This window comes from Numenius arquata, chromosome 12 (genome assembly GCF_964106895.1).
Source record: "Numenius arquata chromosome 12, bNumArq3.hap1.1, whole genome shotgun sequence".
Lineage (NCBI taxonomy): Eukaryota > Metazoa > Chordata > Aves > Charadriiformes > Scolopacidae > Numenius > Numenius arquata.
In genome coordinates this window covers 847,767-860,461 of record NC_133587.1, presented here as the reverse complement: position 1 = coordinate 860,461, position 12,695 = coordinate 847,767, and the positions used below count along the sequence as shown (strand labels likewise).

Genomic DNA, 12,695 nt, shown 5'->3' with positions numbered 1-12,695 from the left:
AGCAAATTTATAATTTCATCACAAATTATGCATGTTAAGAAGAATTCATTTGCTTTGCCTTTTACTCTGTCGACGTACTCTTGATAGAACTACAGCCATGGTGCATGAGCTCTAAAATTACAGCTGCATTATGATTAACTATTAAGCGTATTCAAGGACCGTATCAGGCCTCACCATTGAGACATGAGCAGCTTTTTTTCAGTGGTAATTTTTGTGTTGTGCTAAGTCCCACTTTGTCTAGTTAAACATCATTCCTTTCGAGTTCAGTCCATGTTCAGCAGACACCTGCTTCCGTTCTGAGGTGACCTCAGTGGGAGTTCCACCCATGGTGATTATGTTAAATCCATTAGACACGCATCTGGACATCAGTTGTGTAATAGCACAGCCAAAGCTCGCGTGTATTCACCTGAGAAGCTTCAGCCTCCTCTATGTGTGTATTTTCACTTTCTTGGCCCATAAAAATACCTTTGTGATGACTGTTTGAAAAACTTTATATGCTTTCCTGTGCCTATGTCTGGAAAGACAACAGCAGGTTTCAGCCCACTCTCTGCTTTGCAGCACAGCCTTGAGACGAGAGAAGGCAACTGTAGCTCACCCTCTTGACCTATTCATACTATAATTAGATGCACCTTTATGAACTGAAATATAAGCTGTTCTGTTCCCTTTTTAATTAGATGCCTGCCTTCTATCAGAACTTCTCTGTAGAATATTTTTATAAAACTATTCAAACTAACCACCAATGAAAAATTACTGTTATTATAGTACAGGTTTTATGTCCAGCGGTACAAAATAAAAGCAATAAAATAAGATCTCTTTTTATCTGAAAACCAAGTAGAACTATGTTGCTGAAATGTGTATTTCTTAGTGACAGAATCAGTTTAGCATACTGCTAGCTTCCAAAAATAAATTCTGCACACACTGCAGAGAAAAATACAGTTTTCTTTGCCATTTTTGTTAGTGTCATCAGGAAGATCCATATTTTTTAGTTAGATGTTATGATTCAAGAGGAAATAATCCCTCATACCTTTGTAGTCAGAGGCCCAGTTTGACTTGTTGCCATTTACAACCATTTTTTTTTCAAGTCTCTCTCCATAATCAGTAAGCAGCCTAGTATCTGAATAGCCTATGGAATCTGGAAAAGAATAATAAAAACATTTTAATTTCCATTCTATCACATAACTATTATTTTATTCCAGACCTTCAGGAAAGGGAGATGGCATTTGACAGGAGGGTATTCTCTGTCAGGCTAGCACAGATGCTAAAATCTGGTTGAGCAAGGGCAGACAAGCCAGGAGAGCAGAACGTCGGCTACTCTAGGTATTATTCTGTACCTGTTCCTCTGTACTGCGCCTCTCTGAAGGAGCAATATTCGAAATTAGTCTGTGAGCTCTTATTACTAGATTTTTTTCTGCACCAAGAGAAACCGCTGAGAGACACCAAGATTAAAACTGTATGCTTACTTATTTTCAAAAGTAATATTATCTGAGTTCATTATGTCTTTTATGTTTGTTTTGACGTGTTATTAGAGATCTTTAGTTTAAAATACTTCTGATTTAACACCAGTCATCTTGTGGATTTGCTTGGCTTTTCAGTGTAATCTCTTCGATCTGCCTGGACCTCCTTGGTCTCACTTTTTTGGCCTCCCTGGACCCCTCCAGTGTCAAGACTTCAGCCTCCTTGGAACTTTTTAAAATCCCCTTTTCAGACTCTTTGGATTTATCCAGTCTGAGCTCTTCATCCTCTGTGGACTTCTCCAGTCTCACTTCATCTTCTCTGGAGCTTTCAAGTCTCACATCTTCAGCCTCTTCGGACTCCTCCAGTAGCTCCTCTTCACTCTCCTTAGAGCTCTCCAGTCTCACCTCTTCAGATTCCTGGGAGCACTCCAGTTTCACCTCTTCGATCTCACTTGACCTATCAAGTCTCACTTCATCAGGCTCTCTGGATCTCTCTGGTGACAGCTCTTCAATCTCCTTAGACCTCTCAAGTCTCACCTCTGTACCCTCCCCGGATTTCTCCAGTCCTACTTCTTCACCCTCTCTAGACCTCTCCGGTCTCAGTTCTTCATCCTCCCTAGATGTCTCCAGTCACAGCTCCTCAGCTTCCCTGGACTTTTCCTGTACGATCCCTCCATCCTCACTGGGTGTCTCAGAGCACACCTCCTCGACCTCTTCAGAATCACTAGATCTCACAGATTTTAACTATTTCATGTTTCAGGGCTCCTCCGAAGTACCCTCATCGACCTCTGAGGATGTTTCTAATCGCATCACTACACCCTTTCTGGATGTCTCCACTCTCACCTTTCAGGAGGCTTCCTCCCTCACTCCCTCAGTGTCTTTGGACATTTCCAATCTCACAGCTCTAGTTCCCCCAGACCTATCCATGCTCACCTTTCTGGAGGTTGCTAATCACACCGCTTCAGCTTCTCTTGATCTCTGCATCTAACCCTCTTAACATAGCCCTTCTTCTCACTGCAACCTCTTTCTAAACTTTCCTCCTATGTGTGCTCTTTCCTAAATTCTGTCTCTGGAAGTTCTTATCTGAGGACAGTTTAGGGCTTTACAAATATATCCTAGCATCTGAACAGAACTGGGCATGATAACAGGTCGTACAAATCTATAATGGTGCCTTGTTTACAGCTGCAGAAACATCAATATATATTCTGGAATTTTTGTAGAGCACAATTTCTGTCACTAATCTGATTTCCATTCTGTCTCAGCATGGTACCTCTTCCAAAAGTTCGTTTATTTTTTCTAAATTCATGCTGAATTTTTATCTATCAAGATCACCAAATAGTAAATAGATCTAAATGTGCAAACAACTGCATCCAAGTTGTATATCTCCATTACGGATTTAAATCTGAGTGCATTGCACAGAATTACAGGCAGCCATTTCACACAGAGGTACAGAGAGAGAAGATGAGGGGGTAAAGAAAGCAGGGGAAAAAGAGCAGAGAGAGGGTAGGGAGAGGAGCGGGAGAAGGCGTGGGGCAGGAACAGAGGGACACGTAGCTGGAAGAAACATGTCCAACTCTGCTAGCACAATTTTTTTCTGCCAAGCTGTATTTGTGGCCTGGGCTGCCCATGAGCCTTTAAATAATCTTATTGATAATTATTTTACGTATCAAATCATCAGATGTTACCATTAAAACAGCATTTTTATATAACACCCCCCCTTATCAATATATATAATTAGTGCATTTACTCGTGTTGCACCAAATACATTGCTTTGGTAGCAGAGAGGGGCTTCCTTAAATCTTCGGTGCTTTCTTGTATCTTTTGTTATGGTTGTTATAGTTGGGTTTTACAAATGATTGTGTTTTGTTCCAGTATCATCTCACTGGCACCCCTTCTGCGTTAAAAGCGCTGCCATAACAAATGTTATTTTAATTGATTTAAGTTTTACAAGTTGGAAAGCTTTTCTCCAATACGCCATGTCTGTCTCAAAATTAGGCTCACATGAAAAATAAATAAGGAAATAAATGCATGAAATAAGAATTATTTTCTGCCTCATTTATACTAGTTCTTTCTTTAAGTATGAAAGACTGTAATACATGGATTTTTTTTTTTTAATGAACCCCAAATTCAATAGGAGCAAAGTTGTTTAGCAGTTATTAAGAAAACTCCACAAATTGTTGGTCCAGATGGAAAGAATGAGTGTAATGTAGCATCCTGAACTGTCCACTGCAAAAATGTTGTCACGACTGGCACTAACTAGACTCTTTTTCAGTAGTCTCAGAAGAGATTAAGTAGGCAAATTAAGGACAGAAAATTCTTTCCATCTTCCCACTCTTTCTTCCTGGTTGGTGCTATTACTAATTACACTAATAGGCAATCTTCCCTTTCTGCCATATGCCATCCTGGAGACAGACTCTGACATACCTGGTGAACTGATCTGGCGGATCCATACTGACATCCTGAAGTGTGGACTCTTAATTGCAGTGGCTCTGGACAAAGTGCGGTCCCTAATAAAGCTGAAAATTACTCTCTGCTTTAAGAATGTACTGTAAGTGAGAACATGGCTGCGTAGTGATGTGGAACCACTGTCTGATCTCCAGGACTTTGCACTTCAGCAGATACCGACATGGGCAGGAGGACACCCGGCCTCTCTGCAGAGGACCAGAGTCACCAGTGTTCCCCCAAGGCCTGTACGGCTTCTGGAGGAGTCTTGTGTATTTTATGGTGTGGTTTGGCTCTAGCTGGAAGGAATGGAGAGACAAGGTATACATACTTCAGTGCAAGGATTTAATAAAAACCCGATCCATAATCTCCTTAAATCCTTAGTCCTCGTTATTTACATGAACATTAGATTAGAACCAAATTGATTCCTCATCAAACATTATTTGAGTCTTCTCATAACTTTTTGATTATATATGGAAAATTGTATAACTTCCCATCAAGTCTCAACAGATGATGATAGTTGCTAGTTTGCTGTTGTCTTTCATGAATTTGTTTAGAGCGAACAATTGAATATAATGATGTAATTTCAGGTGTATGCATAAACAGTGTTACATCCAGAGGAATCCCATGCCAAGGCATTGTGTCTGACAAGATAAAACTCTGGACGTGGCAGAGCTTGGCCACACGCGGATTGAAACTCCAAACTGAAGACAGCCCGTGTTTATAGAAGCCATCGGCTCCACATGCGTGTAAACTGCTCTCTTTACAGTTTCACCTAGAAAAAACTAAGAACTGATGGCATGGGTAATGACAACGGATTTAACTAACTAGAAAAAAAAACGTTTTAAACTACTTGCTTGGATTCTTAGATTACAACAGGACTACTTAGGAAGGAGTTAATATGTAACTAACATAATTGCCACATAACTAGCCATTAACTTAATAGAAGACTCAGGCCTTAATTTCTGTTCTTCAGTTAACTGACTTATTGTGTGTTTCTGGCAAATTACCGGCTCCGAATCACGGAAGACCGCACACACCCCGGCTCTCCCGGACGCCCGGGACAGGCCGCAGCTGGGCACATCCGCAGACGGGGCTGAGGCCTCTCCAGCAGGGAAGGTCCCAAACCTCTCCCAAGCAGTTCCTACGGGGGGAGCAGGGACAAACGCGGCGCTGTGGCGCGGTGCTGCCCGCACACCTGCGGCCCCGGGACGGCAACCCGGGGGCCCCGACTGACTCCCCACGCCGCAGCGCTGAGCACCACAGCGGAGGGGCCGGGCCACGCCCCGGCTCCTCGGGAGGAAGGGGCGGGCCTCGCGGGCCTCTTTCAGCCGTCTGATTGGTCGCTGCCAGAGGTGAGAGCAGGTGACTGGCGGGGCGACTGGACAGTTGCCATTGGTTAGCCGCCCTGAGGTAATTCGGATTCCGATTGGCGGGAGAATCATTTCAGCTTTGTTGATTGGCTAGAGCGCAGCGCTGTGGTCTTTCCCCTTCCGGTGGGCGCTGACCTTGCCGGGAGCGCAGCCCCGCACGCCCCCGCAGCCATGGTGGCCTACTGGCGACAGGCCGGGCTCAGGTACCGCCGGAACGGCGACGCGGCGCCTCTCGCGACTCCTTCGCGGTAGCTGGAGCGGCGGGAGGCGAGGGCCTGGCGGGGCGGGCTGGCGGGGTCACGGCGGCGCCTCTGGCGGGGGCGGAGGGGCCTGCGGGAGGTGTTTGACCCTTATCTCCGGTTCCCCCCCCCCCTTTTCCCCGTGTCTTTAGTTACATCCGCTACTCCCAGATCTGCGCCCAGGTGGTGAGAGCGGCCATGAAGCCTCAGTACAAAGCGGAGGCAGAGAGGGCGGCAATGGCCACTGTGAAAACGGTGAAACCCAAGAAGGAATAAAATGTAAGTAAATGGAAGGGGCTGGGGCCCTTAGTGCAGCGTGTTACACGGGGAGCGTTGGGCCAATGGCGGTCTGTAACTGCTGGGATTATTTCCTGCTCTGTGGGAGATCGGCTCTGATCCGGCCTGAGCCGGGGAGGGACTGGGGGGGGCTCGCCGAGGGGTTTAGTGCAGCTTGTGCGGGTGTCTGGGTCCTGACTGCCTGCGGGATGCAAAGCAGCGTAATGGCATCAGTGGGGTGTCCTCTCCATCGAGCCCTGCTTCAGACAATTTGAGGTTTGGTCAAAGTTGTTACGGACTAGTACAAAACAGCCGGGTTTCTGTAGCGATGTTCATAGGTTTCCTGTCTCCTCACGAAGCCAAGAGACAGCCTCTGAACTGCTGTTTCCTCTGTCAGCAGCTGTGGTTGTGTAAGGGTTGTTGGCTGGCTGTGACGGACAGATGCTACTTGTACCGTTATTGCTGATGTTGCACACATCCCGAGCAGCTGAAATCTCTTCTAAGAACAGCTTCTATTTCTATAACGTTACTACCTTTTGTTTGAAGCGTACCTTGTCTATACTCTTGACTCAAATAACTTGCATTTTAAATCTCTCGTAGGAACCGGTCTGTGGTGAATAACAGTGAGCTGCAAAGCTGTAGGCAAGCTCAGGACTCTGCAGAACAATGGCGTCACGTTAACTGTAAGACTTGCCTCTGTGTGTAAATCAATATGCTAATAAAAGTAATTTCTGTTAAACAAATTAGTGTGTGGAAAGTGTTGTTCCTCTTGAAACAAATTACTCCACTTTGCAGAGACATTTATCTTTCGCTTGTTAAAATAGAAGAGTGTTTTTATCACACTCTACCATTCAAGAGCAACACATGTTTATTTTAAGGCAAGTCTCTTGTTGGATTTCATGCTGGTATTTCAGGCACATCGATGAGTGGGAGATTTAATTGTTGTTTAAAACTTCTGCCTCTCTCATTTCAATGATTAATGATTACTTTGGAGGAAAGTAATCCTGGGCCGGGCTCCCTTTGCTCGGCTGTGGGTTGTCCTCAGTGTCACTGTGCTGGGGGCAGAGGGACACACCTTCCCTGGGGGTGATGCTCCATCTGCTGCAGGGGTGTGGGGAGAGCTGGCGGGGCCCTGCCATGTGTCTGTGCAGCAGGGCCACGGCTGTCCCCTGCACGGGAAGGAGCACCCCGCGTGCACGGAACCGGCCTCAGCGCTGGGGTCCTCGAGATGCTTCTGCTGTCGACTCAAATTCACAGTTTAATAAACTCTCTCTTCTAAGACCATGATAAAACAAACTCCATTTTTTTTCATGTAATTTAAAGTTAGTCCTAACAAGAATAAACTATAATTTTTGTCTATCGGATGTTTCAAGTATTAAAGTATTTTATAGAGTGGTATATAATTTTTATTTAAAGGAATGTTATAAATACAGTCTTAAGTAGATGGCTGTGAACGGCAAGGAACTTTTTTTCCTGAAGTGAAGATACATTTTTGATTTAGTGATTGCCATTGGACTTACATCTAACTATCTGCAAACCATTCCATCCAGTTTGCTATACTGAGTGACAGGAAGAAAATTTACAATAGTTAGTACATGGGGGGGAAAAAAAAACCCCAGTAAAACTTTTCCTGGGTGTTCACAGCTTTGTGTGCTGGTGTAACTCCAGCTATAGTCTGAAACAGAACAAACCACGCGATGAGAATGAATCCAAGCTCTGCGATAATATAAGCCAGCAACGTGACAGAACTATTGAAAGTAAAAACGTGCACATTCAGTCTTTAGCCCCACATTGTCCGTCCCCCCCCGCAGCCGCAGGGGCTGAGCATGGCTGCTGTGGGTCGCTGTGGGGGGCCCTGCAGCGCCGCAGCGGGAGCACAAACAGAACTGGATGGTGTCTGCAGCGAATACATACACCTGAGGAGCTGATGGTGGATTTTGCTGTTGGTTTTGCTCCCGGGGGTGTACGTACACACGCGGGCTGTGTATTACCCTCAGTACCCGCTGATGATACTCTAAAAGTGAATACAGTTACGAGAGGGGCTGTTGTGAGAGGACTTGTCTCCATCGTGGCTCTTCTGGGAGAGATTCGGTGCCAACAGTTGTTTGGGGGAGTAAAGCATGGCTGCCGTTAACTTCAAAAGCGTTGTATTGTAATACTGGATATATTTTGGCCAGAAGCAGAGAAGAAGTTACTAAGAAAGGTGTTAGTTTCAGTACGCAGCTAATGGCTACTGGCCCATTGGGAGAGTGGTTTGATATTACCAATAGTTTTATGGTGCTTCCTTTTCCGGGCTGGCTTCCGCTTCCACCTCTTCATATTCCTCAACGTCTGCAGTGGCATCCTGGTACTGCTGGTACTCGGACACCAGGTCATTGGTGTTACCTTCTGCTTCGGAAAACTCCATCTCGTCCATGCCTTCCCCGGTGTACCAGTGGAGAAACGCTTTTCTTCTGAACATGGCCGAGAACTGTTCAGAAACCCTGATGAAGAGCTCCTGGATGGCTGTGTTATTGCCAATAAAGGTGGCTGCCATCTTCAGTCCTCGCGGTGGTATGTCACACACGGCCACTTTGACGTTATTAGGGATCCACTCCACAAAGTAGGAACTGTTCTTGGTCTGGATGGCCAGCAGCTGCTCATCCACCTCTCGGGTAGACATCCGGCCTCTGAAGATGCACGCCACCGTCAGGTACCGTCCGCGCCGAGGGTCGCATGCCGCCATCATGTTGCGGGCATCAAACATCTGCTGGGTGAGCTCCGGCACCGAGAGGGCTCTGTACTGCTGGCTGCCTCGAGCGGTCAGCGGGGCAAAGCCCGGCATGAAGAAGTGGAGGCGAGGGAAGGGCACCATGTTAACGGCCAACTTCCGCAGGTCCGCATTCAGCTGGCCAGGAAACCGGAGGGAGGTTGTGACACCGCTCATGGTTAGGGACACGAGGTGGTTGAGGTCACCGTAGGTGGGGTTGGTGAGCTTTAGAGTTCTAAAACATATATCGTATAGAGCTTCGTTGTCAATGCAGAAGGTTTCATCTGTATTCTCTATTAGCTGATGGATGGAGAGGATGGCGTTATAGGGCTCTACCACCGTGTCGGATACTTTGGGTGAAGGCACAACACTGAAGGTGTTCATAATCCTGTCGGGATACTCTTCTCGGATTTTGTTGATGAGGAGCGTGCCCATACCTGAGCCCGTACCCCCACCCAGCGAATGGATGAGCTGGAACCCCTGAAGGCAGTCACAGCTCTCGCACTCGTTCCTGACCACATCCATGACGTTCTCGATCAGTTCAGCGCCTTCTGTGTAATGGCCCTTTGCCCAGTTGTTTCCAGCACCCGAATTTCCTACAAACAGAGTTACAGAAAGAACAGCCACAAAGTCAACGAGAGAATTCTAAAGGCTACAAAGTTGGGAGTTAAAAGGCCGTTTGGAGACAGCCGGCTGCAGTCAGTTTGCTGACAGCAGGCTGTACATACCATGAATAAAATTGTCGGGTCGAAAGAGTGGGCCTATTTTGCTAGACCGTACACTGTCCATCGTACCGGGTTCCAGGTCCACCAAGATAGAACGGGGCACATATTTATGGGCTAGGACAAAAGAAAACAAATGTGAACAATTACTGTTAGAAGTCAAAGAGATGGGCTTATAATCTACTCTGAAAAAAACCAACCCGCCTACAGTGATTTGGGGATTTTTTTAATATTTTTTTTTTAATTACTTATTTTAACCTTCATGTTGGCTCTGCAGATTGCTCTGCCGGCCCCCTCGCAGTGCCGAGCACTTACAGTAAGCCTCGTTGAAGTAGACGTTAATTCGCTCAAGCTGCAGCGACGCATCCCCACGGTAGTTTCCAGCGATGTCAATGCCGTGTTCATCGCTGATCACCTCCCAGAACTGGCAAAGGAAAGAGGTTCAATACACTCATAAAGACTTTATCTCAGCACAATGTGGTCAGCACCAGCCCCGCTGCGCTCGTGCCTGACCCCGGCAAGCGGGAACGCTGCCTCATGGGGAAATTTTGCCATTTAGGTATTAGATCAGAGTGGGGATCCTCCTCTCCTCCCCCCAAAAAAAGCATAGGGGAAAAGTTTCATAGACCATTTACGCTGCTTAGCTCTCACCCGTGCACTAATAGGTGGAGGCCCTCAGTTTGTGCCCTTTATCATAAAGGAAAATTGATATTAGCTTAAATAACACAGATACTAGTTGGCATGAGCTTAACAGAAAAGTCGGGAGGTGGAGAGGGGGGGGGTCGCTCGGGGGCCTGTCACACACATGTGGGGCTGGGGCACGGCAAAGCTGGCTCCAACAAACTTGCATGCGAGCAATAGTTTCCACAAACAGATGTCGGTCCTGCCGTCCTATCTTGACATTCACATGGGTGTCTGTGCTGGGGCTCTTATCTGGGCAGCAGCCACCCCAGCGTTTGTGGACACACCCGCCCGCTGTAACGACCGGGCTATTTTAGTCTTAAAAGTCTTCTGGTTTAGCATCCAGTCTCACTCTGAGTGTGCAAATAAACCATTCCCAACATGTGCATGGTGTTTCAGCGTGTGTGGGTGTGCTTTTCTACGGGTCTCATTAGACACAAGTAGTCTGCAGGTCAAAGCCAGCAGAAGACAATATAAGCCCTCTAACTGTCACCCCGGCTGCACTCAAACTGCCTGGGTCTAACACGGCATTCCCCGGCCATCCACAGCTTCGTGTTCCAACAAAAGGAAACAAGGTGAGACTTGTGGGAGCAAGAAATGGAGGAAGAACATGAGAACCATCCTTCAGCTATCATGTGTCATCAAAGACCACCCCCTCAGCCCCAAGTTAACCCAAACACCTTTTTTTTAGCAAATTTCTACTAATCAATTGAAAAAAAAACCCAAAAGATGAACATCACACAGCAAAAAGCAATGGTGGTTTTTTCTCTCCTGGAAAAAAACATTAACCTTTGCATGAAGAGCAAGCTCATCATGACTTTTCCATCAAAATACTGCGATTCCCCACTAACACGTCATCCTACCACTGAGTTAACAAGGCACTTGTTCCCCCCAAAAGCCCCCATCCGTTGCCGATGTCTGACCTGCTGCCACCGACAGCACTTGTTACTAAGGACCAGTACTGGAGACCTTACCTTAGCCCCAATTTGGTTCCCGCACTGGCCGATCTGGAGATGCACGATTTCACGCATTCTGCGTAGCTTGGACCTGCGGGCGGCTACCCCCTCACCCAGGGCTCTGTCCCCGGCACAAGCTCCTGCTGCTGCTCTATCAGCTGCACCCAGCGCCGCCCGCCCCAGGGGCCTTTTTATACCCGTGGGACTGTCCCTGGACGGCGAGGGGAGTAGCCAGCTCCCGGGGCTGCCCAGCGCAGGGAGGCAATGTGCCCAGGTATCGGCTACCAGTACCTTACCGAGTGCCTCGGAAAAGGAAACAGTCACACGCACCCCCTTACAATTCATTCCAGTTCTCCGTGCAGCAAACTGTGACTCACGAGGGTCTGTGCACACCGTGTTTGTGCTTCATTATTTTATACATAATATATACACAAATATATACCCGTATAGAGCAGTTACAGCCTCAAATAAGTGATTTTAATTCATTAACTACACGTGCTTCTGCCACATAATTTAAATTTTAACATCATATGAGTCATACAGGACAACATCTGTAAAAAAAAACAACAACAACAACTTTCCAGCAGCAGCCTCCTACAATCACAACACTCAGCACCCTGCCAGGCAAACCGGCCCTTCGCTAACAAGCATCATTCCCAGCATCCAACTGCATGAAAGAGAGGTAACAGGACAGGATCAGCAACAAAAAAATACTTTGTACGACAAAAATATAACACTGCACTCTCAGTGATATATGTTCCTTAAACATTTAGTAAGAATCCACCAATTTCAGTCAATCTAAAATCTGACCCAACTTGTGACCGACTTGCACAGACGCTGTCTTGCTCGCTCTCTCTTCCTTTCCTGCCATTAGGAAATACAGTATTTCTCATATTTCTTATTTGCTTATATCTGAGATGTGGTATTTCAGAACAACCTGCCAGGAAAATGCTGGCGGTGGAACCCCAGTCCCACTCTGAAGCCACCGTGGTGTTCACCGCGGGAAAGGTTTCGCTGCAGCAAAGGAAGCGACGCGTGTTTTAGCAAAACAGGGCACGGTCCTGCTGCCTCCTGATAACCAGGACTAATATCACCGAGCAACAGAACCCCAGCAGGGGCTGTCTTCTGGGAGCTTGGAGTAGTTTTATTACATGTCAGGCGACTGTCAGTGCTTTGCAACTGTTCCTTTTAAGGATAGGAAAGGGAACTATAATTAGGAAAGCACCTTAAATTATTTTGTACAAAAAGATGACAGTGGAAGAACTTGACTCACTGAAAGCAGCTCCTTCATGGGGTGCTCAAGATAAGGAATCTCTGAGCTTCCATATTGCTCCAGAAGAAAAATCAGCTTGTTCCAGACTTCCCCACCACAGACGACTTCCACTTCTCCGCCAGCCGAGGGAGGAACAGCCAACTGCTCCGAGGCAAAGTTTAGCACCAGCAGAACATGGCAAAAAAGGCACTAGGGAACATTCTGTCGTCCTCTGCCAAGCCATGGGCCGTCCTCAGTAGGGAACAGTAAAAGCATGACTTTAAATTCAGGCAGATTAATTTTGTTTCCTTAAAACACAATAGCTTTATCATTTTCCAAAAAATAAGTATTCTCTAAACAGCTTAGTTTGCTCGGCAAGACAACGTAACAGTTGTGGTCCATCGCCAGAGTGTAGGTACAATGGCATTGGACACCTTCTGCAATGTCCTAAGATGAAATACTGGAAAGTTTATTTGGACATGTACTTTGAAAGCAAATTTCATTTTATTCATGCAGATTTCATATGTGTTTTTTGCAGTTGTGCTTAGCTA

At 46.4% G+C, this 12,695-nt stretch overlaps 2 protein-coding genes across 3 annotated transcripts; one reads left to right on the top strand and one right to left on the bottom strand.

Annotated features, from left to right (window-relative positions):
• Positions 1–5,389: 5,389 nt before the first annotated feature.
• ATP5F1E (ATP synthase F1 subunit epsilon) lies at positions 5,390–6,520 on the top strand. The gene is made up of 3 exons (XM_074157386.1): positions 5,390–5,472; positions 5,661–5,787; positions 6,385–6,520. Exons 1-2 carry the CDS (start codon positions 5,441–5,443, stop codon positions 5,782–5,784), a joined length of 156 nt encoding a protein of 51 aa, XP_074013487.1. The 5' UTR covers positions 5,390–5,440; the 3' UTR covers positions 5,785–5,787; positions 6,385–6,520.
• Positions 6,521–7,030: 510 nt separating this feature from the next.
• On the bottom strand, positions 7,031–11,052 carry TUBB1 (tubulin beta 1 class VI). 2 transcript variants are annotated; one of them, XM_074156968.1, is made up of 4 exons: positions 10,911–11,052; positions 9,571–9,679; positions 9,262–9,372; positions 7,031–9,129 (listed from the first exon to the last, which is right to left on the bottom strand). In XM_074156968.1, the coding sequence occupies exons 1-4, from the start codon at positions 10,965–10,967 to the stop codon at positions 8,057–8,059; spliced, it is 1,350 nt and encodes a 449-aa protein (XP_074013069.1). In that variant the 5' UTR covers positions 10,968–11,052; the 3' UTR covers positions 7,031–8,056. The 2 variants fall into 2 exon arrangements, with proteins under 2 accessions (XP_074013069.1, XP_074013070.1); XM_074156969.1 differs by lacking the exon at positions 9,571–9,679 and having other exon boundaries at positions 7,079–9,129; positions 9,262–9,368; positions 10,930–10,967.
• Positions 11,053–12,695: the final 1,643 nt, after the last annotated feature.

Excerpts from the sequence above, each read along its gene's own strand:
- ATP5F1E (XM_074157386.1), top strand. The coding sequence starts at position 5,441 with ATGGTGGCCTACTGGCGACAGGCCGGGCTCAG. Across the intron at positions 5,473-5,660 it reads TGGCGACAGGCCGGGCTCAG|TTACATCCGCTACTCCCAGA; the intron begins GTACCGCCGGAA and ends CCGTGTCTTTAG.
- TUBB1 (XM_074156968.1), bottom strand. The coding sequence starts at position 10,967 with ATGCGTGAAATCGTGCATCTCCAGATCGGCCAGTGCGGGAACCAAATT. Across the intron at positions 9,680-10,910 it reads GGAACCAAATTGGGGCTAAG|TTCTGGGAGGTGATCAGCGA; the intron begins GTAAGGTCTCCA and ends TTCCTTTGCCAG. Across the intron at positions 9,373-9,570 it reads CTACTTCAACGAGGCTTACT|CCCATAAATATGTGCCCCGT; the intron begins GTAAGTGCTCGG and ends CTTTTGTCCTAG.